Source organism: Melanotaenia boesemani, chromosome 4 (assembly GCF_017639745.1).
Source record: "Melanotaenia boesemani isolate fMelBoe1 chromosome 4, fMelBoe1.pri, whole genome shotgun sequence".
In the NCBI taxonomy this organism is placed as follows: Eukaryota; Metazoa; Chordata; class Actinopteri; order Atheriniformes; family Melanotaeniidae; genus Melanotaenia; species Melanotaenia boesemani.
Genome location: NC_055685.1, coordinates 28,826,531 through 28,853,770, shown reverse-complemented (window position 1 = coordinate 28,853,770; position 27,240 = coordinate 28,826,531). Strand labels below are relative to the sequence as shown.

The 27,240-nt window shown below is 36.1% G+C and overlaps 1 protein-coding gene across 1 annotated transcript; it reads left to right on the top strand.

The window, feature by feature from the left end:
- Nucleotides 1–91: 91 nt before the first annotated feature.
- LOC121637835 (complement C3-like) lies at nt 92–26,353 on the top strand. The gene is given in 39 exon segments (XM_041982142.1): nt 92–201; nt 1,484–1,682; nt 1,864–2,026; nt 3,003–3,091; nt 3,346–3,434; nt 3,541–3,623; nt 3,741–3,828; nt 3,927–4,029; nt 4,366–4,486; nt 5,494–5,609; nt 5,975–6,121; nt 6,765–6,864; nt 6,966–7,060; nt 7,174–7,365; nt 7,454–7,606; nt 8,302–8,428; nt 9,979–10,047; nt 10,273–10,485; nt 10,582–10,702; nt 10,794–10,882; nt 11,861–12,000; nt 13,139–13,351; nt 13,591–13,645; nt 13,718–13,807; nt 15,192–15,395; nt 15,520–15,595; nt 15,738–15,897; nt 15,995–16,090; nt 17,554–17,704; nt 17,872–17,957; nt 19,491–19,568; nt 19,671–19,826; nt 22,964–23,026; nt 23,514–23,589; nt 23,728–23,776; nt 24,222–24,312; nt 24,407–24,449; nt 24,452–24,490; nt 26,252–26,353. Coding segments are annotated over 39 exon segments (4,410 nt in total). The 5' UTR covers nt 92–106; the 3' UTR covers nt 26,344–26,353.
- The last annotated feature ends 887 nt before the right edge of the window (nt 26,354–27,240 follow it).

Sequence of the window (27,240 nt, the reverse complement as noted above, 5' to 3'; positions counted from 1 at the left end):
TATGATGCTGTTTTGTGACTGGATGAAGCAGAGTATGTGGGAGGAGCAAGCTCCAAGAAGTGGATAAAAGTGTGTGCTAGAGTGAGAGTCTACACCAACTCCAGATATGGGTTCAGGTATAAAGATGTGTTGGATCCAGCTTGTGCTGGTAAAGTTAGTTGCATTGTCCTCTCAGATTTTTGAGGCTGGTGGATCGCCAATGTAAGTAAAATGGATGATCTTTACACATTCTTCCTCAGCTCCAAGCCAATCCTGAATACATTTTGGGTAAGGCTTCAATTACACAGAGGCTTTCAAGGGAGCCTTATTTTCATGCATCAACCATAAACAATGCAAACGGACAAACTATTCTACCTTCCATGGTGCTGAAAGAAAAGGAGTGAATCACATGTGTTGTTAGGAAATTATAATTAATTAAATTAATTTAATGAATAAGCACAGAATATTGACAAATAAATGCATTTTTTTTTGCAAGAAACAAGAAACATCAGCATATTTTAACATTAAATGTAACCTAAAAGTGGACTACTTTTAGGGATCCCACTTATCAGTATCAGCTGAATGTCTTCAAGGGGAATGATCAGATTTTTTGGGACTACTTCTTAATTCTACCATGATTATGGCTTAATGGAGCTAAATTACCACTGGCCCTCCTCCATTATGTTTACGTTGTTTATAATGAGTGAAGACTAGACTTGAAGTGCATTTTCATGTTAAAACAATTTTTTGTTCTACTTTAACTCATTAGTACCAGATGTCCTGTGGACGGGACGTGACAATAAATATGCGTTTTACTTAGTCTCTCTTGCAATTACTGCATGAGTTATATGCCAGTGGAAAGGTAATATTCTTGAAATTTGCTTGATGTATACCATTCCAGGAGTCATAACAGCAGCAGTAAGCACTTATTTCTGACCAGTCACAATGGAATTTATTTTTGAAGCCATATTGTACTCTAGTAGCAGATGATACTGCACCAAAAATGCTTCTGTTACATTCTGTTCAGTATAAGTAGTCTAGTAAACTAAGTGGTCCACAACTTTACTTTTATTCATAAAAAAACATTTTAGGTTAAAACTCATGGATTTTGAAGGGTTAAATACCAGAACTTTGTGCACTTTCTTTTATTTTTCTAAGAACTTTCTTATTTTCTCCTAAACGACATTATTTTAGGCAGGGTTGGCCCTTCTTATCAATGCTCTTTGAATTTCTACATGCACTTTTTAGTGAGAGGATCATCCAATATAAAATCTGATAAAGTTGAACCCATAGGCCTGCTAATTGCATTAAATTTAAAACACATACAGCATAATGAGACTGCTGTTAGAAAATGCTTTATTTTGTGCGATTTTTCTTATATTCTGGTTGTGTGTTAAGAAGAAACTTGGGTGAAACCATTAGATTTGCCAACAAGTTCAAAGATCTTTAACAACAGCTTGTCTCTGTGCAAAAAGTGGAACAACAAACTATCTTCTCTCTACAGGGAAGTAATGTCAGCACCCAACCTGCTGCGAGCAGGAACAATAGAAAACGTCTTTGTCGAGATTCAAGACTGTACACGTCAAGATGATATAAATGTTCAAATCTCTGTGAAGAGCTTTCCAACTAAACTCAAAGCTCTGGCATCCACATCTGTGATCCTCACCAGGCAAAAGCATTACCAGGATTTTGGAAGAATTAAGGTAAAGTACTTGTGAACTCTTTTTTTTAAATAACTAATTTGTGTACATTTACAAATGTGAACAAATAACACTGAACTTATTATTAGGTTATTAGGTTATTGAGCCCCTATTTATGGTTCCTGTAAACCAAGATTTTTTTTTAGATAACATCTGTTAATTTTCACTGTCTGTTTATTCTTAGATCACTACTGAAGACTTCAGTAAGGATCCTGACATAAAGCAGTATGTTTATCTCCAAGCAGAATTCCCTGGCAAAGTGCTAGAGAAAGTTGTGTTAGTCTCCTTCCAGTCCGGTTACATTTTCATCCAGACTGACAAGCCCATCTATACTCATGACAGCACTGGTGAGTCCAGTGATACATCAGTCAAGGCAAAAAGAAACCTTGTGAAATCTGTCTCAATGATGGTCATTAAGTGCAAGCATTTAACATTATATACACAAAAGAAAATTGCTAATAGATAATAAATAATACTGATACTTTTATCAATTTATACTATGAATACTCCAAAACTAAGGTAATGTCTGACATGTCAGGTAGACGGGAGTTGGAACACTGTGTAAACTTATGAGTTACCTATATACCTTTCTATATACCTTCAGTCATGTTACTGACCTGTTGTCAATTAACCTAATTAGTGGCTCCTCCAGTTGTTTTTTATTTGTGCTAGTAACTTTCCCAGCCTTTTTGTACCCCTCTTCTTACTGTTTGAGATATGTTGCAACCATCAAATTTAGAATTAGCTAATATTTTCCATGAAATGGTAACGTGTTTATGTTGTGTTTGGAATAAAATGTGCATTGAGGAGACATTTTATTCTACATTTATTTACATTAACACAGCATACCAACCTTTTGTAGAAAGGGGGTAGTAATCAGACAACATTTTAACCAAATAAACGTGACATGACATGATGTTAGTGTAAACTGTTTGTATGTTTTATTGGCCTAAATTTCCGAGGGGTTTGCTAAAAGAAACTAAAGAGGAAACCTGAAAGAAAGGAGGGTTCAAACAGGAGACCAGTGCATTTGTACAAGCAACCGTAACTGAGACAAAGAGAGCAGTAATTTTTTATTTACTTATTTATTTTTATTCCAGACATTTCAACATCATTGTCTTAAACATAATACATACCAACACAATACGAAAATAATTTTTAAGTGTACTTATATACATATTTATAAAATAAATGTATTTAGTCTATAAATAAATCTTTACCCACCATTCATACACCCATTTATATATATATATATATATATATATATATATATATATATATATATATATAATATATTCTTCCCTTTGTCTTCCTCTCGAACAGTTCTTTACAGAGTCTTTGGGCTGACATCTGGCATGAAGCAGGTGGAAGATGTTGATCTAGGGGAAGATGCAGTCACTGTTGAGATTGTGGTAATTTACTGTATTTTTAATTCATTCAAAAGTACTGAAAATATGTGTCACTACATAGTATCCTAAATAATCCTAATTAATGAATGTTCCTTTAATATAAAGTCTAAACATTGCTGTTGAGAGTGTAAGTAAAGTGTAAGTAAATACAAAAGGAATTATTTTGTAAATTGTAATTTATATCTTATTTCAACTTTTTAATATAAGAGAATGATTATGGAAACTGCTAATACATGTTAAATGTTGTTTATTTCTAGAATTCTGTAGGCTTCACTCTAGCATCTGAACAAAGGATTCTAAAATCAGGAATTGTCCAAGGACAATATTCTCTTGGTAGCATTGTTCAGTAAGTTGTTCTATGAAATGGAAAAAAACAACTGCTACACTTTCTTTTTTAAAAAACATCCAACACATTGTCTTTGCTGAAGTGTTGCTTATGTGTTGCTGTGCAGCTATGGACTGTGGAAAGTGGTGGCAAAGTTCCAAAGCAATCCACATCAGACTTTTACTGCAGAGTTTGAGGTTAAAGAATTTGGTGAGTTTCTCTAAAATATTCAATTTGTTGAAAGTGGTCATTTTCACTTAGTTGTATTGACACAGATAAATACACAAACAAAAAAATGTTGGTTTTTTGGGGTTTTTTTTTCCCCAGTGCTTCCTACATTTGAGGTTGAACTGACACCTTCAACCTCCTTCTTCTATGTGGACAGTGAATCGTTGACAGTCAACATAAAAGCTATGTAAGTGAAACTTTTTTTCTTGTGGATCAAGGGCTAATGCAAAAGTCTGATTGCTTTGAGAGTTTTACTGTAAGTCAATAATTTAAACATGCTTTTAGGTATACTTTTGGTAAAGAAGCGGATGGAACAGCCTATGCAGTATTTGGAGTTATAGACTATGACAAGAAAAGCAGCTTTCCAAGCTCTCTCCAAAGAGTCCCAGTGAGTACATGTCATGCATTTCTCTCCTAATCTGCCGATTTATTAAATGTTTTGCCCACTTTTTTGTTACTCTTTCTCTAAGCCCAAGAAAAACTAAAACAATCCCATCCACTTTCCATTTTATTTATTTATAAAACAATTGCAACCAAACACTGACAGATTCTACATTTTATTTTCATCTATGATTTAAGATGTTGAATATTTTCCATCTTTGTTTTGTTTTTTTACATTTTCAGTTCACTTCTTCATGTTTAGATTTTCTATATATATATAAATGTCCTGTGTTAGTACCAAAAAACACAAAATTTCACCTGGTTTTACATTATGTTCTATTAGATCCAAAGAGGTGCTGGAGTCATCAAGTTGATGAGGGATCACATCACACAGACCTTTCCAAACATCCATGACTTAGTTGGGAGATCCATATATGTAGATGTTAGTGTGCTGACAGAGAACGGTAAGAAAAACAGACTCTTTCCACATGCGTGGGTCATTTCATAAATATGCTGAATAAAAATGAACTCTGAGACTGTTCCAATTTATCTGGCAAGTAAAAGAAGAAAACAATGATTTGTAAGGCTATATGCTAAACTGGGGTTTTGTAGTAATAGTAGTAATGTTGCCTCCAATCAACATTTCAACCTGTTCAAGACATAATATGTTGTATTATTGTTCTGGTAAAACATCAGATAATACTTGAGATGTGCATGGTACCTAAAGTAAACAGATGTGATTATTTTGAAAGTGTAGAAGATTTTGACAAAAGCAGTAATGTTGCTGAAGCAAGCTCATAAAGTGTAAAAGTTAAGAATTAATTTATCATAGTCAAAAACATGTGCTATGTTCACATAAAAGAGATTCCTCCAGAAAAGATGCAGATTAAAGCTGATCATGCTTAAATATATATTTTAAAAATGCCAGATAATTAAATTGCTTTACTTTCTATATTAATTTAAACTTTCATCCAGGTTTACCTTTCCATGAACGCATCCAAAAAATCCAAGAAATATCAGGAAATTTTAGAGTCCAATCTGTTTTAGTACGATCACATCCAAAAAAACAAAAACATCCTTAAAAAGTCATTAAAAACCAAACTTTATACATATATATATATATATATATATATATATATATATATATATATATATATATGATGGTTATATTTGTGATTGTGTAAAATTTTAAGGGTGTCGGAGAACCTTTTTTCACCATTGTATGTTTGAGGAGGAAATTTACCTTTTAGTTATTCACAATTTAGATGACCCCTGTGGAGTTTATTTATTTATACAGTCATTAATTAATTAATTCATTCATTCATTCATTCATTCATTCATTCATTCGTTGTGTTAATTTAAATATTTTGTCAATTTCTCATTTCCAGATTTTAAAGATTGAAGTGGGTGAGGGAGGGAAAATGTTATTTGCTTTAAATACTTTAATGTGATGTTCATGTTTCACAAACAGGAGGAGAAATGGTGGAGGCAGAGAGAAGAAGCATCAAGATTGTCGAATCACCCTATACTATCCATTTCAAAAGAACACCTAAATATTTTAAACCAGGAATGCCCTATGACGTAACGGTAAGGACTCAGCTCACATCTGAGATTTAGACCAGTGGTTCCCAACCTGGGGTCCAGGACCCCCCAAGGGATCCTCTATACTCCCATGGTTTCAGCCCAGGATGGGGCAGGGGGTCCACGTTTTTAGTATTTGCATGAAGGGGGTCCCCAAAGAAAATGGTTTGGGAACCACTGCTTTAGACTTCGCTAGTTTAAACATACTAGATGATGTCCTCAAAAATATCAGTAACATTTCCCTTCATAACTGCTGCACTTTTCAAATTTTTGCTAATTTTTCATGAACTAGTTCTACTGGTATAAAATGTGCTCAAACAGGACATGTTTGTGGTTTGATTATTTGGTATTATTATTTTTTTCTTTGACAGATTGAAGTTGTAAATCCTGACGGAAGCCCAGCACAAGACATGGCTGTGGTGGTAGATCCTGGTAATGTGCAGGGCCGTACATCAGCCAGTGGCATTTCAAAGTTTACCATCAATACAGCTGGATGGCCTGAAACCAAGAGTCTTACCGTAAGTATTTCAACTCTATTTGATTTTCACTCAGTCCTTATCAGGTATGGCAGTTTGTACAAGGACACAGACCCAGACAGATCTAAGTCCAAGTAAAGTTCATTACCAGATGAAAAGTCAAACACAGAGTCAGTTATATGATAACAGGAAAAAGCAGAGTGGAGAGAAGGGAAAGGACAAAGACTCAAAGTCTGTTCAGTCTTAAAATCTATGCATAATATCAGTGTCCCAGAGAAGACAGAAACCTGTTAAATGCAAAGATGATACACTAATCTAGTTATATTGCATGAAGGTTTCCCCTTATCCAAACTGGAAGAAAAATCAGGAAAACAAAAATAAAAAGGAGGGTTGGTATAATGTTTGTTATATGTGTATTATTATTATTATCCATGTATCAACAATTATAACTGTAGTCTGTTAAATTAAATTTAAAAGTCACTAACCTAGTCTTAGCAGAACAGTCTGGTTTGAGGTTTCACAGTTAACCTCATATTCTATGGCTTTTTAAGCCAGTTATAGTGGAAAGACAATACTTTTGGATCAGTAGTCATCAAAACAGTATCGTGAGTTAGTTTTTGTAATCTATACTGCCATGTTATATTTCTTTTTGTGTATACTTACTTTTGAGTGCCATTAATTTCAGGCAAGGACCAATGATCATCTCCTTCAGCTTCAAAGACAAGCATCAGCCTCCATGACAGCTGTTTCATATAAAACCAAAAGCAACAGTTACCTCCTCATAAGTAAGGAATATACTCAGTATTACTGGTAATTCTGCATACAGCTGCCATGGAGGAAACATGCTTAAATGTCTACTAATAACCATAACATGTTTCCATTACAGATGCTAATGAAACTGAAGTGGAAGTAGGAAATTTCTTGAAAGTCAGTCTCTTTCTCAGCGGACCAGAAAGTCAAGAAAAAGACATCACATACCTGGTGATTTTTTTTTTTTTTTTTTTTTTGGTACTTGCCCCTTTGTGTTTTTGCTTTGTTTTTTTATTTATCATAACTGGATTAATAAGCATGGATTTGTAATTTCATTTTCCCAGATCTTGAGCAAAGGTCAGCTGGTGAAACATAATCGGTACAAGAACCAAGGTCAGAACCTGGTGGTCCAGATGCTTCAAATTACCAAAGACATGCTACCATCGTTTCGCATCATAGCCTACTACCATACAAATTCTGATGAAGTGGTATCAGACTCTGTCTGGGTGGATGTAAAAGACTCCTGCATGGGCTCGGTAAGAGACTCAACACTGTAACTAAGTTAAACTAACAACACACACATACAGTCTGGTAGTATTCACATATCTATGTTTCCTTTTCCAGTTGAAGCTGGAACCAGTGAGACCTTCTCCATCTTATGAACCTAATAAACCCATAAGACTAAAGATCACGGGAGATCCAGAGGCTTCAGTGGGACTGGTGGCAGCAGACAAACGTGCCTACATCCTGAACAAGCTCCACTTGACACAAAAAAAGGTCATTTCTTCATTTTGTTTGTTAAAATTAGAAGCTGCTTATAGTTTGATTAAATTATTATCAATTTCAATGATTTGTTTCTCTCTAAGGTCTCTAAGGTTGTAAGGTCTTAGCTAATGGGAAGTGCCCCAGAGATCACAACATTTACAGTATATTGAATAAAACTGATCTGGAACTAAATGGTAAAAATTAAGTCTATACCATTTAAAGCGAGGGTGCTAAAGTCTGATCCCCGGGATCTACTGTCCCGCAACTTTTATGCACTTTGATGCAACCCTTCATCCGCATGTCATTCAGCTCTGCAGAGTCCTGCTAACGAGCCATTCATTTGATTCAGGTGTGTTGGAGAAAGGACGCATCTATAAGTTGCAGGATGGTTGATCTCGAGAACTGGACTTAGACACCTTTGATTTAAAGTATAGATTAGATAATTGAAAATCTGAGGCAACCAATAGTCACATACAGACCAAATATTAAATCACCTACATGAAAACTCATGTATGCTGCACCACTTACACAAGAAATATGTCTTTCAGTTGACAAAATACATTTTTCAATTCTTTAAAAATAACAGAAACCCCTCAAATAGCAAAAACAATATTTCTTACGATACTGGAAAAAAATAATAATCATAAGAACAGCTGACTGAGCCTGTGCAGTTGTATTTCTGTATATGAATAAATTTTTCTGCTTAGATTTGGGACACGGTGGAGAAATTCGACACAGGCTGCACACCAGGTGGAGGGAAAGACAGCATGAGTGTTTTCTACGATGCAGGGCTGTTGTTTGAAACCAAAGACTCTGGAACACCTGACAGAACAGGTATCACAAGAACACCCTTCACTCTGACTTCCTCTGAGACATACCTAAGGGTTCAGTAGTAACAAAAAAAAGGAGTCCACAGTCGGGAATATACCATGTCTGGCAATCAATAAAAAAAGTAAAGAAAGCAAACAATACACAAAGCGTTCCTTAAAAGCTTTACAAAAATGCCAAATTACCCGAACTCAAAACGTCTCTAAAGGAGAACTTAAACCACACTGGAAATAACAAATGCATCTCCAAACGAGAGTCTTTAAACAGAACGCAAACTAGCTTCTCTTAACCGAAAGCGTCTCTTCACAATTGTCCAAACTATTCTCAAGGAAAGCTTGTTTTGTCTTCACCAACACAACGTCAAGGGGTTATCCACAGTCAACCTCTCAAACACGAGCCCAGCTGGCAAACTGCACACATGGAGCACAGCTGCCCAAATTGATGGTAGTCCTCCTTATTTAAAGCCAGGAGCTCCCCTGATTGGTCCTGACGCACAGAGTGGGGAATGAAGGCGACCAGTCCCAATGGAAGGGAGAGAGGTTCCACGCTGGGCCTGCAGCCAATCCTCAGGTTGCTCCAGCACAGTGGAATCCACATAAACTGCTCCAGGCTGAAAGGCCTGGGGACGTAACACCCCCACCCTTTAAATCCCGTAACATGGGGGAAGCTGCCATGCAAGGCGCTCAACCATGACCCATCAGGAACAATTAGGGGTTTGGTGTCTTGCTCAGGGACACTTCGACATGAGCTGTCCGGCTGGGGATCGAACCGACAACCCTTGGGCTGCAGGACAACCACTCCACCAACTGAACCATGCCGTATATGTTTTTAATTTTTTATTTATTTATTTATTTGAAATGCTTGGCCCATACAGACTTAATATTGGACTGCAAATTTAAAATATTATAATATATAATATAATAATTCATACTAAATAGATCAGGAATGTTGTTTACCATTATAACCTACTTATTTATAATTTTACCCACAAACATACAGTGTTAAATCTATAGTATACAATGCACCATGAATTCTCTTTCTAGTTTTCTTTTTTTTTTTTTTTCGTACTAAATTAAAGGATGTCGTGCAGAAAAATGCTCCACTTTGTAGTTCCAACAAATCCAGCATAGTGGTAAATCTTTTTTTTTATAATTGTTAAAATTTCATGACTCACAATTTCTGATTTCCCTCTTATTAATATTTATTCTTTAAAAATTTATACTGAAACTCCAATATTCGGAGTAAGTTGTGAAAAGCAAATATAACACCGCTTGAACTTATATGAAAGCATTTTAGATACATGTTTATTCAACATTAAGATGTTGGATAAGAATGAATATTAGAGAGGAAAAAAGAATGGGATCAAGATAAAAGATCAATGGCAATATATCAGATGTCATGTTTATCACTATGATTGTTATCCATACGTCTACATAATCCATACTTAGAAACAGATATATTTGTATTTTCAATTTATAAAAAATTGCAATGACAACATAGACTTATTTTATAATTGCTGGACTCAGTTTTAAATATAATTTGTTTTGCATTTCCAGATGTCAAGTGTCCTCCTTCTAGCAGGAGAAAACGATCCACCAGTGTAATGAACTTCAGAACCAGACTGGGTAAGAACCATTGCTTTTAATGTCAGGATCAGCATAGTTTATAGGATATATGCACACTTATCTGTGGAAATGTGCGATGCATACATCACACTATAAAACACACTATATTTATGAACATACATGTTCATAGATAAAGTGTGTTTAATTAATCAACCAATCAAATTTAAATCCAAACCTTATCGTCATTCCACTTTGTTTCCTCTGCAACCTTGTTTTTCTGTTCAGTAGGTCATTATGAAGACAAAGGGCAAAGGGAGTGCTGTTTAGATGGTATGAGAAATATCCCTGTCTCATACACCTGTGAGAGGCGTAGCGAGTACATTGTGGATGGTCCAACCTGCATCAAAGCTTTTATGCACTGCTGCAAGGAGATGGAAAGACAGCGAGTTCAGAAGGAGGGGGCTGACTTACGGGCCCGCAGTAAGAGACAGGCACAAAGTAGGAAAATAGTATAACCTTCACTTTACACCTGTATTTACACTTTTATTTTAAAAAGTTACCACTTCCCAATGAAAAAGAGTAACATGATTTCTGCAGGCGACGATGATGAGTCTTACTTTGACACAGAAGAAATTATTGGTCGCAGCTACTTTCCTGAAAGTTGGCTTTGGATGACTACAACGCTCAGTGCTTGTCCCCCAGAAAACATTAACTGGTAAAAAGACTGATGCACAATAAGTTCTGACACCCACAAAAATTTCTCTGAAATTTATTTTGCCACCAAATCTGACAAATTTTTGTTTCAGTAAGTCCACATCACTGGAACAAACTGCCCCTTTGCCACAGACAATTACAACCTGGAAATTCACTGGCATTAGTCTGTCAAGAACTCATGGTGAGTTGTTTATTAGCACAACTTGTATATTCCCTTCCAATTCACCCTTAAATCCTTGTCGGTCTGGTCAGGAAAGCCACTTACACACTGTAGTATCTCACACACACACACACATTTATTTTTTTTTTTTTTTTTTTAATATATATATATATATATATATATATATATATATATATATATATACACACACACACTACCTGTTACACTTGGACTCCAGGAAGACAGGAGGATGTTCAACAGATTTATTTACAGAATGGAATATTGCCGATACACATACAATTACCAACAGGGACGTGAGGAATCTGGAGATGGAACAGGAGTGAGTCCTTGAGGTGTGTGGTTTAAGGTCCGACAATGAGTGACTGAACTGGTGGGGTATATAAAGGACTGGGGAACAAAGGAAGACAGGTGTGGCAGGTTGACTTGATTACTGATGAGGATGAGGAACAGGTGTGGAGTGAATGGAGGAGTGGCAGGACAGGGGAGTGCTGGAGTAGTGGCAGGACAGATTGTAACACTACCGTTCAAAAGTTTGGGGTCACTTCCCTATAGAATCCCATGGCAAAGTGACCCCAAACTTTTGAACAGTAGTGTATATATATATATATATATGTGTGTGTGTGTGTGTGTGTGTGTGTGTTGCCAGCTGAAAGATAATCAGCCATGCAGTAATTATCCAAAAGGAGGCTCGTGCCTGTTTGCTTAATTTTATCAAGGTGGCATTTTTTTTTCTCTCTGTGTGTGTGTGTGTGTGTGTGCGCGCGTGTGTAATATTACCAGTTTGCAAAATAGTGAAATAATTCAGAATTTCTCCTCTTCTTAATATGTCAAATTTTATATGAAACATTTTAAATTTAAACATTAATAATATCTTTCCACCCCATCTCTCCGATCACTTTGGTCAATTTGTGGCCACACCCTCTTTTTCTATTTTCTTTTTGTCTTTGTTTCATGTTTGTTTTTCTTCCTTTATTTAAGGTATCTGTGTGTCTGACCCATTAGAGGTCATTGTCCAGAAGGATTTCATCATTGATCTCCAGCTACCACACTCTGCTGTCTTAGGAGACCAGCTGGAAATAAAGGCAATTCTCCACAACTACAGCCCTGATCCCATTACTGTGAGCCTGCTATTATCAGAAATAACAAATACTGGAAACCTTGTAAAGGAGTTGGGTCAAAATATGTGTAACTGGAAATGGTATGTAAATAATATTAGAAATTTAAAGTTTTCTTATTAAAGTTTCTTAAAACAATATGCTTCTGAAAAAGTATGGGCAGCTCTTATTTTAAGAATCCTCCAGTTGCTTTGGGAGCTGGTGAAGTCACCTTCTGTAGTCTTGAAAGTAAAACAAATCATTTAAAAAATCTCTTTTTTAATGAGATATCACTTTAGTTGCTCTCTGATTTTATAATGTCACAATGCTGCCTATATTTTCAGTTTTGACAGAACTGGACTGCAGGCAGGCCAGTTTGATACCTGAACTCTTTCTGTGGATTGATGTTGGAATACATGCTGGTTTTTGTTTGGTGTCTGAAATCTTTTTTTTAGAATTAGCAAAGTCAAAAAGTGATCTCGACTGTCTGTTCATAATATAGTGCAGGGGTGGCCAACATCGGTCCGCAAGAGCCACAATCCTGCAGGTTTTCCATGCATCCCTGCACCAACACACTTGAATTAAATTAAATGGATCCAACAGCCTATAAGGATCTGCACAATGACTCATTAGTTTAAGTCAGGTGTGTCGGTGCAGGGATGCATGGAAAACCTGCAGGATTGTGGCTCTTGAGGACCGACGTTGGCCACCCCTGATATAGTGCTGCCAGACTGTCAGACCCATTTGATATTGTTTTCAAGCTTGTTTCTTGTATACAGTTTTATACTCTGTTATTAGCTTGTCAAGTTATCTGCCTTTTATTTTTTCAAAACCTATCCATTTATTGTTTCCATTCTATTGCCAACTTTTAAGACATAAGATATTAAAGAAAGAGTAGTCTTAGAAAAATGTAAATACATTTAAATTATTATTTTAAAATTATTTAAAGTTTAACTTGGGTTTTCTTTCATCTGAATTCATCACACACTCATGACTTAAATAAATAACTTAAAATAAATAAGAGTTAAATAAATATACTCACGTGAAAGAGTTGCTCCCAAAAATCTGTACTGTTTCCACCTATTTGTTCACATTTTTTAAAAATCTTTCAACATCAAAATATAAATCTTTTGTTCACATCTCCATTTTTACCCATTTCAAGGTGCGTGTGGAACTAAAAGAGGAAAACAATCTGTGCAGCGTAGCTTATAAACGTGGAAAGTATCGTGAGATCGTCCAAGTTGGGGCCGAAACCACACGATCTGTCCCATTCATTATTATTCCAAAGAAGGAAGGAAAGATCCCCATTGAAGTTAAAGCATCTGTTAAAGATTCATTTTCACCAGATGGAATCAGGAAGATGCTGCATGTGGTGGTAAGACAGACTGTAATGGTTCCTAAGATTTGTTTACCCTCATTTTAGAACTGCTCGTAATCAACCATGTTTTACTTTCAATAAAATAAAATGCCTGCTGAGCTTGACATGAACTTATATTTGCCTTTAAATTTTTCAATTTACTTGCCTGATATGTATGTTATAAACATCAGTGTCAGCAATTAACTTCAAGTTTCTTTCTTTGTAACTGCTAATGTGTTTTTCTACTGTATTTCCAGCCTGCAGGCAAACTGATGAAATCTGTGAAGAGTGTATTGATGAACCCTGGTGTTGGTACGTTAATAAACAGAGCCCATGATATGTTTTACTATTTCATTTGATCTAACTTGATGTCATTTTCTTTAGGTGAAAAACAGGTGACAACAATCAACAGTGAGATCCTTCTAAAAGATGTTACCCCCAACACACAGATGTGGACATTTATCACTCTTACAGGTGCGACCATAGGACTTTTATAGAACTTTTAATACATACATACACACACATATAATGCCGGGCAACAATTTAAAATTTTAACTACAACTATTTGGAATGAAAATTTCTTGATTAATGACATTGTTGCATGAAAGTGTCCTTTTCCTTTAAAAGTAAGAAAATGCAGTCACTTTAGGGTAACAAACACTAAACACATAAACATCTTCTAGCAGTTTTCTCTTTACACAGTAACAGTTACAATATTTGTTGAAAATCTCATCTTAACTATTATTGTGATAAACTAAAATGTTTGACAAAGAAGGACAAAAATTTCAGGATTTACTAACTAAAAGGTAAAAAGTCAGCAGGATGAATTTAAAGCTGTGAAGCTGCTTCCAAACACAGAGAGAACAATATGTGATGAATATCAGCCATCAGGTGAACAGACAGAAAGCAGGATTAGAATCTCACAGCCTATAGACTGTGAGGAGAGATACATATTAACAATATGCATAATAACTTCCATCCACGTACCTTTAGTGGTTCATTATCCAGATTTCTTGCCTATAAATTCTCTAACTTTGCATTCTTAGCTTGACTGTTTAGCTTAACCTCTTGTGGCTTTACACTCCACTAACGGGAGTTAAGGGGTAAACATCTGGCTTTAAGGTCTAATGTCAGATCTGTAATCTAACTATAGATGTGTGGTATCCATAGAAAGTCCAGAGTCTCACCTAACAGCTCAGTGAAACCACCAAACACAGTTAAAACAATATACACAAGGTCCGAACAAAAATGTAACCCCAAATTATGGCATTCCATGTTCACCTGACGACATAAACACAGACAAACAACGCCTCTACTGAAAACACACATTTCACAGATTCCAAAACTGTAAATTTCATCTCACTATGACCAAGATTTACCAAACCAAAGGCAAAAGAAGGCCCAATTTAAGCTTCTTATTTGTAAAACATGGTCATAAAATGTCTTACCTTTGCTGTCTTGCCTCAAAAGTTATATCCACCATGCAGGATAAAACCTAATTTAGTTAAAAATAAAGAGAATATATATATGTATATATTTATATATATATATATGGGTGTGTGTGTGTGTGTGTACATTTCTCATTGTGCTTTGAGAGCAGTTTCCTTTCCAGAATCACAATTTTATGCCCATTTGATTTGGGTTCCTTTCCTTCTTTCTTGAGAGCCAGACAGAAAACTTCTCTAAATTTTATATACCTGCTCCCTCCTGTTTGTTTACAACAGATGCAACACTGCAGCAGGATGAGACATGGAGGTAGAGGCCTTGGAGAACCCCCTCTGGCCTCTGCATGCGTGCTCAGACCCAGTGAGCAAGAACTTTGTAAAATAGAAAATTACCCTTGTCTCTGTCCCCTTAGGAGGACAGATGAGTCCACAGCTGAAGGCAGTCATGAGTGGAGAGTCTATGGGTGATCTGATCATAGAGCCCTCAGGTTCTGGAGAAGAAAACATGATTGGCATGACACTGCCTGTCATCGCTACTATATTTTTGGATCAGACTAATCAATGGGAAATTTTGGGCTCTAAACAACGTAACAAAGCTCTCCAACAGATAAGAAAAGGTAACCCCACACATACAACTCTCCATTAGTATTCAGTGTTCAGGATTCAGTCAGTAGTTCAAAAGCTGTTAACTAAAATGAATTAAAATAATATTATTATTATTTTGTTGTTTATTTTAATTAGGCTACCAAAATGAGTTAGTCTACCAACAAACAGATGGGTCTTTTTCTGCAGTTAGTAGTGACCCAGGCAGCACCTGGTGAGTCATTTGATTCACATTATAATAAGTGTTGGCACATATTGGCACATTTAGATGTGTTGTTTTTTGTTTGTTTGTTTGTTTGTTTTGTTTTTTTTTTGTACATATGTAAATCTATGGCATAATCTCTTTCTTCTTCAAGGTTGACTGCTTATGTTGCCAAAGTGTTTTCTATGGCACATAATCTGGTGGCAGTTCAAGAAAACGTAATCTGTGATGCCATCAAGTTTCTCATTCTAAAAGCACAGGGACCTGATGGGTCGTTTACTGAAAATGGACGCGTGACCCGGGGCGAAATGACTGTGAGTGTGGTAATTTCATTGATTGTTAAACTTGGTCCTTGAAAAAGGACTTTAAAAAGCATACTTTATGAATGCTTGCTTCTCTTTGTGTGTGTAGGGTGACATTACTGGCACAGATTCGGATGCCTCCATGACAGCCTTCTGCTTGATTGCTATGCAGGAATCTCGCAGTATATGTTCTGCCACTGTTAATGTGAGCAACTTACCTACATACATTTTTTTTCCTCATGTTTTTGTCTTTTTTCCCCCTTTTAAAGTAGTGAGACATTCACTGAAATTGATAACATTCACATGTCTTTTGGCTACAATATAATGACATTGCAAACTTGACCCCTGACACAAAAAAGTTGGGGATGTTGGGTATAATGTAATAACAGCACATTCAGAGGTGAAATGGCAAAACCAGTTCACAAATTGAGGAGCAGCTAAATAGAAATGGCTAAATTAATTTTGAAAAGTAAAATACCAAAAGCTAAAGCAAATTGGTTATTAATAAAAAAAGGGAGTGATGGAGAAGGAATGGATATCACAAAGCTCAATGATATGGAAACTTCAAAATGTGATCCCAAATGTAAAAAAATAAACAAAAAAACAAAAAATCATCACAAAAAAACAAAAGCACAAATGTACTCAACCGCTCCGTTAGCTCTAAAATTAGCCAAATTGGGCAACACAATGAACTAAAACCAGAACTGACACCAGAAACAATGCTTTCTACAAACAAGAGTGATACAAATAATGACCTCAGACAAAGGAGATCTTGCATACTCAGTTACCTTGTTTACCTAGTTACCCTAACATATATGTCTTCCCTCCATCTCTTCTCCCAGAATCTTCTGCAGAAAGGCAGTCACAAATGTAAACCTTTTATTAATATTTTATTCCACTTTAAATGAGTAAGTCTTTTAAATAAGTTTAGTCTGTAGTACACATATGATATATTAACTACAATTTGTATTTTTTGCCCTTTAATTGCCAGTATGTTTGCATAACTCCACAGGACCACTCTCATCCTCTGGTTGACTTGAGCAGGATGGCAGCTGCTGTGTACATAGCTGCCTGTGTACACCTAAATTCTCCAGGTGTAGTCGGTTTTGACATGTTCCAAAACGTTTTTCCTGTTTTGGTTGACTTTTTGTTACACTGCCTGAAGCAGGCAGTCAGTGTCTGTGCTGAATAGCATAATTTTAAATGGGGCACTTTTTTGTCCTTAGCATCAAATGTGTAACACTTTGTGCAGCTTTGTCATTTTAGGTTAATTCAAGGAACTGACACTTGAATTCTAAAATGATTTAAAATGGAATATCCTTTGGAAAAATTTAAGATGCATTCAATCAACACAGCCAAGTTGTGATGAAAATTAAAATCAATATGATCTGTTAAAACCCACTGGGATCATGATCTCTTTTAAAAGGGTGACCTAGAAAGGAGGTCAGCATAAACAAGGAACAGTAAAGCTAAATTGTCCTTTTAAGGGACACAATGTAATAAGTGTAGAGTGTTGCCACAAACCTCATTTTCTGTCACACTTATGGACAGGATGTTCACTGCTTTCTCACTATGTGCAAAGTCTTCTGTTTACTGTTTTGAATCTAACTTTTCTGTTAAAAAATGTAATGTTCACTATTTACATTAGTTGTTCTTGCCTTTGTCCAGATGATGTCAAGCAGTATAAACCAAGCAGTAGCTAACCTGGAGCAGCGTCTGCCCCACCTGACCAACCCTTATGCTGTTGCAATGACATCATATGCCCTGGCAACTGAAAACAAACTGAACAAGGAGATCCTCTACAAATTTGCAGACCCAGGTTTTATCCACACTATAAAACCAAAAGCATGATGAGAATACCTCAGTTTGATAAATAGAAATATGAACATGTATACAATACCATAGTAAAATATGGATGCACTTGCTCATTAAAATTAACAGTGAAACTTTGGAATATGAAAGTTAATGTATGTTTATCTTCCACAGACCAATACCACTGGCCGGTAGAAAAAGGAGATGTTTACACATTAGAGGCTACAGCTTATGCTCTTCTTGCACTTGTCAAGGCCAAGGTGAACAAACCACACTCACATACAGTATTTAAATTAAATTTGCTGTGTTTAAATCAGCATTTTGAGAGGTGAATAATATGTAATAAGGAGGGCTGTCACACTAACCACATCAATGCAAAGAAATTATTCGGTGAAATTGGGGTGTTTTGTGTCTTCATGTTTTTTGTTGTATTTTCTAAACACAGGCACAGAATGGCCAGTTTGATATATCACTCAATTTGCACACTCAGTCGCAACATCTGCCATTCTAGTCCACACTCCGTACCAGTTGTTGGTGGTAATGCACCAAATTGTTACATGCACACTGCCAAGAAAACAAACAAACAAAAAAAAAAAAAAGCAGCAGATGAAGAAAAAGATGACAACAAAGCAGAAGAAGTCGTTGCAGAGCGGGATGGAAGTATTCAGAAAACCTTTCAGCCCTTTAGATGCCAGTTTAAGAATTAAAAATAAATAAATAAAACTAAGCCAGGTGTTTATATTTTTTAATGTGATTTAATTGGGATTAATCCACAGCTATTCTGTGATTATTCATATTAAAAATTTTAATCGCTCAACCGTTCTGGTAATAAGTCAATAAAGTATAGCACCCCATCACCTTTTCCTGTATGAGTAAAAAGTTTAACCTGATCGGGTGATCTGGTTTGGTCGAGTTTGAGGCATTTACCAACATTGTTTACCTGCTACTCAATGCAGATGTTAATTTGAATAACGCTTGTTAAGGATTACCTCTAGTCCTTAAGACTGTTCTCCAGAAGAATCTGTCCTGAAGAAAATTCCTCTTTACCGACGAGACCTTACCGACAGTCATTGGTTATTACCCTTGCAATCCATGATGAACCAAAATGGCAACCACCAGCCCTGACGCCTCCACTTCTCAGCACGTGGAGATCTATAGTCGCTAGCCACGCTGGTCTTGGCACTGCCGTTGCCAGTGTGTCTTCAACACACAAGTGGCGAAACAACTGGGTTCACCTGGATCAGACATGACGACTCATGGACGGAAAATGTCTCCTTTTTCCTCCCTTTCTCTCTGCTTCTCCTCGTCCACTCTCTCTCAGTCTTTCTCGTTTCCCTCTCGCTTACCTCTGTCTCTGTGTCCCTCCTTTTCTGGTTTTCTCCCCTCGTCCAATCAGCATCACAAAAGAAGATGGTCACATGCCTTGTCCAATGAAATAAAGACACAGAAAGTTCCCGAGGGGACATTCTTTTGTTTTATTGGATAAGGCATGGCTGCAACACATTAACCACACTTTTAAACCACATACAACTTAAACATTAAGTCATACCTTCTTTTGGCATTATAAGAACCTTAAACAAACTTAATTAATTCACATTTTTTTCCACGGGGCTGCAAAAGCTTCCTCAGTTATGTTTGTTGTTTTATGAAAACCAATGTTTAGTGACCCAAAATAAATCCCAACAGATCAACATGATCATTCCAAAGCCTGCTAAGACGGTCAAATATGTCCAACTGTGTATATTGACTCATTAAATTTTTTATTTTTTTTAACTTTCTATATGTTGTCAAAGGCATTTGAGGAAGCCAAACTTGTTGTGAAATGGCTCATCCATCAGGAAAGGTTGAACGGAGGTTTTGGATCAACTCAGGTAACATATGCAGTTAATGTTCATATTTGGCACAAGTTTGTTTTGTTCTTTTGTTTTTTATTTCTCTCTTTTTCAAACCCCTCATTATGTGTCCCTTTCCAGGCTACTATTACAGTATACCAGGCTTTAGCTGAGTACTGGACCAATGCAAAGGACAAAGGGTATGATCTGACTGTGGAAATCTTAATACCGGGAAAACGACTAACAGATAGATACCATCTCAACAGTGAAAATCAACATGTAACAAGAACACTGAAAGTGAGAACACACGTGATGCAAAACATAAGTAATGATGCTGGTACTTGTTATGCAAATGTTTTATGAACAAATATCTTCCCTCGTTATAACACAGATAAAAGATGCTTGGTAAAGGCTGTGTAATAGATGGCAAGGACAATGTTGCTGAATGTTTACTGATCACTGCAACAATTTAAACTGTGTATTTCTAATATCTGAGGCCTGTACTACGAAGCGTGATTAACATACCCCAGATTTCTCTCTGCTACCTGGGTTGACTAACCCAGACATTCAGGATCTCGATAATTGTACTACGAAGCTGGTTATCAACTCGGTGACTCAACCCAGGGTTTTCCATTTAAGATTAGTGCGCGTTTGTGGTGTTTGGAGGTTCTGACCAATCGCAAACATGGACAAGCTCTGCAGAGCAGTGTATTTTACCATGGACCTGAGACCAAGCTTCCTGACACTGGCCAGCACATTTCTTTCTAAAATCCCTTGATAGTCTTGAGATTTCATTGTACCTGCACAGATTCTAGACACCCTGTGCCAGATGCAGCAAAGCAGCCCCAGAACATAACAGAGCCTCCTCCATGTTCCACAGTAGGGACGGTGTTCTTTTCTTGATACGCTTCATTTTTCCGCCTGTAAACATAGAGCTGATGTGCTTTGGCAAAAAGCTCTAGTTTTGTCTCATCTGTCTATAGGACGTTCTCCCAGAACCTTTGCAGTTTGCCAACATGTAGTTTGGCAAATTCCAATCTGGCTTTTTTAGGATTTGTTTTCAACAATGGTGTCCTCCTTGGTCGTCTCCCATTAAGTCCACTTTGGCTCAAACAACGACAGATGGTGCGATCTGACACTGATGTTCCTTGAGCTTGAAGTTCACCTTTAATCTCTTTAGAAGTTTTTCTGGGCTCTTTTGTTACAATTCATATTATCCGTCTCTTTGATTTGTCATCAATTTTCCTCTGACAGCCACATCCAGGGAGGTTGGCTACAGTCCCATGGATCTTAAATTTCTAAATAATATTTGCAACTGTAGTCACAGAAACATCAAGCTGCTTGGAGATGGTCTTATATACCTTTAACATGCTTGTCTATAATTTTCTTTCTAATCTCCTGAGACAACTCTTTCCTTTGCTTCCTCTGGTCCATGTTGAGTGTGGTACACACCATGACACCAAACAGCACAATGACTACCTGTAGCCCTATATATAGGCCCACTGACTGATTACAAGATTGTAGACACCTGTGATGCTAATTAGTGGACACACCTTGGATTAACACGTCCCTTTGGTCACATTATTTTCAGTCTTTTCTAGGAGTACCATCATTTTTGTCCAGGCCTGTTTCATCGGTTAATCTTTTTAAATAATTCTATTGAAGCATGGTTGAAAAGCAATATCTGACTTTCACTGGTTAAATTACATAGAATTTTTATTTATTATTACTTTTGTCAGATTCAAGTTATTTCTGTGACCATTGTGAGTTTTTCTTTTATTAACCGAAGGGTACCAACAATTTTGTACATGTGTGTAGCTGTTAGACGTTACCAACAAAAAACTCATATCTGAAGGTGTGATGCTCCATCAGGCTCAAAAATGTTTCTGAAAATGTTCAACCGTTCCTCAAAAACTAACAATGAAAAATTAAAGTCTGGAGTCAGACAGCAAGGTGCAAGCAGGGTGTTATTGGGTGTTTATCAAAAACAGAGGAATAACCTAGATCAACACTGATTTTACTCTCCTGAACTGCTGTATTTATACAGTTCTTAAGAGTTTTGCCCCGCAGTTTTTATACTTCTATCTCTGATTAAATTAGACTATCATTACCACTCTAATTGTGTATTAAAACCCTTACGCAGCATTTTTTAAAGTCACTACCTCTCTGGATGGTGTCCAGGGCTGGACTAGCCCTTAGGCATCTCAAACAGAGGGCAGCCTAAATATATATACATATATATATATATATATATATATACATATATATATATATATATATATATATATATATATATATATATGTATACACACACACACACACAACACTTAAAAATTGATTATACCGTCAATGTAAATCAGCAGATCAGACCAGACCAGGTGCAGCGGGGTGATGTAATCTCAGCCAGGGGCGCTGCCAGAGATTTTGGGCCCCATGAAAAGAAACTGAAGTGGGGCCCTTCCTCTGAAAAATTTGATACTGTAATACATAAATTTGCAACCATGCAGTGGTTATTTCTTTTTGTGAGGTCACAAAGGGAAAGATCTCAGACTCACCCATTTGAGCACACATTCACTAAAAAGTGGAGCAAGCAAGAGAGGTGACAGAATTTTCTCATTTTGGGGCCTCATATACAGGTTATGAGGACACATATGACTTTTTGGGAAACCTTTAGAAACTGAATTTTGCATAATATGGGACCTTTAACTACGAGTCAAGGAGTCAAAAGTACAACACACACAGCACAGCTCAGTATGTATGCACACCAAGTGGCAACCTCCACCTTTAAAATGTAAAGCCTATGCAGAAGTGCAAAAGAATTGCGGTTCACCCCTCATCTGCTAGGGGCTGGCTCCAAAACAGAGCAAATCCCCATACACTACATTGCTACTGAGAATAGAAGATTAATAAGAAGATGTGTCAAAAAATATGTAACGCTTTCTGTCTAATACTGCAGAACTGACAGGATAAGGGAAATGCATGGTAACCCAAAATGTAACACCAAACCAGGGCCTTGTGAAGGCTCTCAACAGTTCTTAACAACTGAATCAATCTTGTAAACTTACTACACCTAAACAAAATAGGAAACTGGACTTTTTATGATCTTCATGAATTCCAAGATAAATTTTATTTATTTAAATTAAATTTAATTCAATTACTTTATTTGTACCCAAGGGACAAGTAAACAGCAGATTTAATACTGGAAAATCTGCAAATGTGGGTTAAAATTATTTATTTTTATTCAAACCTCATTCTTATTACTGTTGATTGACCCTGTCCTTGTGTAAACATGTTGAACATGTTTTAATTTCTTTATGATTAAATTAACACTTTCTTTTAAGCCATAAAAACCTAGAATATGTTCATGTCTGCACTGTATAATTTCTGACCCCTTTCACATTTGTTTACACATGTTCATGTTTTAATCTTTACAGTTTAATAGTATTAACAAGGATGTCAAAGTGACCGCCACTGGAACAGGAACTGCTTTTCTGAGAGTAAATATAACACTATTTTGATATTTTATCATCTGTTGTGTACTACTGCATTTTTGTTTAATGCCTCAGACACTCCTCACCATTTTTAATGTAGTTAGTGTGGTTAGTTTAAACACTGACACATCATCATGATAGCAGCTTTTAACTTTCCAGCCATCTCTCGTTTAGTTTTCCAGTTTCTTTGCATGAACTTTGTTTGTTAGCTTTTACACAGTCTGACTCTTGTGCATGTTCCAAAAGTTTTTGACTGTTTGGATTGCTGTTATTTATTTATTTATTTGTTTGTTTTCTTTATTTTACTCTTATTCGACTCTTTTGTCTGCCACTTGTCTACTCTGGTTGTCTCTCTTATTACACTTTCTTTTTTCTTATTAAATCTGGATCTAATGAAACTTTGATTTAGGAATTTTACAATACTTTCACAAAATTTGATTTTTATTTGACACGCTAAAAACTGCTTTTTCCATTTTATGTGTTTGTGTGACAGATGGAGTCACTGTATTACATGCTGCCAGGGAAGCCTGACTGTGACAAATTCAGCCTGACTGTACAGGTTCTTCCTGGTAATTTTACTTCATGTCTTTCTTTTACTTTTGGTTTTTAGGTTTTATAAATCAATAACGTTCTTTCTGTAACTCATGATTGTATTTTTCTGTTTTCAGATAAATAAATAAATCAAACTAATGTATTTTTCCCTGCAGGGATAATCACTGATGATCAGAAAATATACCACCTGAAAATAGAGGTCTTGTAAGTATCAAGTGTTATATAAGATATATACAGCACAGCCCCCAGCGCTTATATTTCTCACACTATTTTGATCATTTTTTTCACTGCTGTGGCCACTTTTCACCACCGTTTCAGGGTAACCTCCTCATGCAGAGTTTTAGTTGTTTCGTCATGGCCGCAGCCATCAGTAACTTGTGTATATTAAGAAACCATCAACAGCACTGGATCACGCTTGCAATTTCTTTAGAAAGAAAACACTACAATGTTTTTTTTGTTTGTTTGTTTGTTTTGTTTTGTTTTTTTTACCTTTTTAAATAGTCATGCTTATGATTATATTCATTAGTCACAATTTTTTGGACTTGACTTTTACAGGAAGAAGATTTTTAGTGGGGGCTCTTTAATGGAGTTAGGTGTAATACTCGTCTTTTAAATTGTACTTTAATTTATTCTTTGTTGTCATGTGCAGGTATAAGGACAAGGATCGTGATGCAACTATGTCAATCTTGGAAGTTGGTTTACCAACTGGCTTTATTTTTGACCAAGCTGACCTGCGCTTAGTAAGATAGCAGATGTGCAAAAACACACAGGATCTGTTTTAAAAACACATTCTATTTGTATTCTTGTTAACTTTCTATCTCTGTTTGTGCACAGTTGTCTACAGGGAGTGACCGCATCATTTCAAAATATGACATGCCTCAGTCAGAAAGAGGCTCACTCATCATTTACCTAAACAAGGTCAAAAAAAATGTTTTCTTCATATTGTGACATAGTATTGACTAAAATGTTTATTGTTTATACCTGCATATACCTGGTTTTACACCACTACTGTGTTTCTCTATCTTTCTGTTTTCCACTTAGTGGTTTGTTACCTAACAAACAAATATTAAGTGGTTTGCAACAGTGACATGCGGTCAAGAGAGGCAGGTGAGGTAGTGCCTCACCTGTCATGATAAAGAAGAAGAAATACATAAAATAAATATTAATGTTTTCCACTGGTCTGTGTTAAAATGCATTTTCAGTATGACTATAACACGTTTTTGACAGTTTATTAAGTAAAAATCACTAAATTTGAGTATGTACCGATCAAATACAGGGCAGAAACCCCGGTGGAGGTACAAGCGAGCTGTGCCTCCACTCTGACTGTGCGACCCAATACAAACTGGGTTGCATGACGCTTGCCCATTTCTGTTCCTCAGCATATCGCCAATATGAACTTTACAGAAATATTTGTTATACACCATGACTCTCTACAGTCTGTGTAATGTCTTTAATGTATTTGTAAGAGAATTATTCCTGTTTATCGTACAATAAAGTGCAGAGAAAAGTCAGCAGGTGAGGCAAACAGTACTCTGCCTCACCTCAAGAGGGCACACTCACACACCAACATGGTGTGTGAGTGTTGCCAATTCAGCGACCTTGTCGCTATATTTAGCTAGTTTTCAGACCCATCCAAAAGCAGTCAGAAGGGGCGTCACGCAGCTGCAGCAGCTGCATTTAGAGCAGGAGATGATCTCTGTTTCATGACCAGGCTGAAAATGACATGTACAAAGCTGCTGTTGGACAATCCTGTGCTGGCTTACCATCAGATAATAATGTCTATTAATGAAGAGTGTGAAGGAAAACATTTAGAAAGTTAAAAGTGTTGTGAAATGTTGCAAACTCCTAATTAGAAAAAAACCTACACTTAATAAAATTAACTACAAAAAAAGAAAATATTTACCAAAGGATTTGTTTTTTTTTTGTGTGTTTTTTTTTTATTGTTATTTATGCATTTTTTAAACATTTTTAGCTTGTCTTATCCTCATTCTTTGCCTTTCCCACGACATTCCTCTCCATGGCAGCCTCCATTACAACTATATGTACCAGACTGTTATGCACATTAGATTATGACGATATTTAGTGACTTCTAGCGACTTTTAGGACAGCCAATAGCTACTTTTCTCACTGAAGAGTTTTGTAACAGTGGGTATGTGAGTGTAATTGAAAGAGGAATGCTGATGGGATATGAAGCATTACCAGCATGCTGTTGAATGAATATTGAAATAAGATGTTCTTTTCAGTTCTTACAATTGTAAATCAGTGCCTCACCAGCCATGAACCTCACCACACGTCACTGGTTTGCAACTAACCAACAAAGTCCACTCTGAAGTTTTTGGTTTTTTTTTTTTTTTGTTTGTTTGTTTGTTCGTTTGTTTGTTTGTTTGTTTGTTTTTTGTTTTGTTTTTTTTGTTGTTGTTTGTTTGTTGGTGGGTTTTTTTGGTTTTATGTCCGGGTTTTTATGTTTGTTTTTGTGGTTCTGTTTGAAATGGAAGAGAAGGTTGTACCTTCAACCAGTGTTTAGCTGCTACAGTCATGTACCCTATATTATTCCCTATGTCATGTAATGACCATACACAGCACTTATTGCTTTGCAGAACCAAAAAGGTGAAAGGAATCAATTATGTGCAAATATCTTACATCCTTTTATTCATTAATTTTTTTGGTATTTTTTGACAGATTTCTCACATACAACCAGAGGAAGTTGCTTTCAGGATCCATCAGATAATGAAAGTGGGAATCTTACAACCAGCTGCTGTCTCAGTTTATGAATACTATGACCGTGAGTCTCTTATCATAATGTACCTACTGTTGAAGTGTTTACAATATGAGGCAAACATTTACAAACAAATTTTCATGCCGCTTCAAAAACTTCCAAATTTTTCAATCCTCCAGCTCTGTGAAAGTACTTCTTTAATTTTGCCTGCAATTTCTCAAATTAGGACATTCAGTGTACATTTACAGATGTGTTGTGATCCTCTGATCAACCATTACTAAATATTCTTTTACATATTTCTTTGTTATTGCAGAGAAACCTTGCGTAAAGTTCTACCACCCTGAGAGAAATGGAGCTCTGATGCAGCTGTGTCATAATGATGAATGTGTTTGTGCTGAAGGTTAAAAAAAAAGAAAAGTTCAGAATGGATAAAATAAAACAAAATTCTCTAAACATTCAGTCAAGCTTTACTTTCATTACTTTCATTGTTAAATAAAGAATGATGTAAGGGAGTCCATCTCTGGTTTTCCTTGTATTTTGGTGACCATGAGCATTAAAAATTTCTGTAGCTCTTCACTTAAAGGTAATGTAATGTTCAATATATGATGACCCAAACTGGTTATGTGTCTATTTTATTACACAAACTCCTACTTTATACTGTAGTTTCAGCTTCATCAGGCTTGAATCTTCAGTAGTTTCATTTAAAGAAAGTTAATGAAAATTAAAGCTCATGAAAGGCAGGTAACTAAATAATTAAATTTTGTCATATCAGTTTAATGTTGATGTCTACTGAGTTAATGTGTTATTTTACACCCAGTTCAACATAAACAATCATCAAACAAATGAAGAAAATCATTTTAAAAATAAATTGGTAACATGAAATTAAAAAGAAACAGGTGCGAACTGCTGTGAGAACCTGGTGGGATGCCCACTAAAGACACTGGTAGATCTC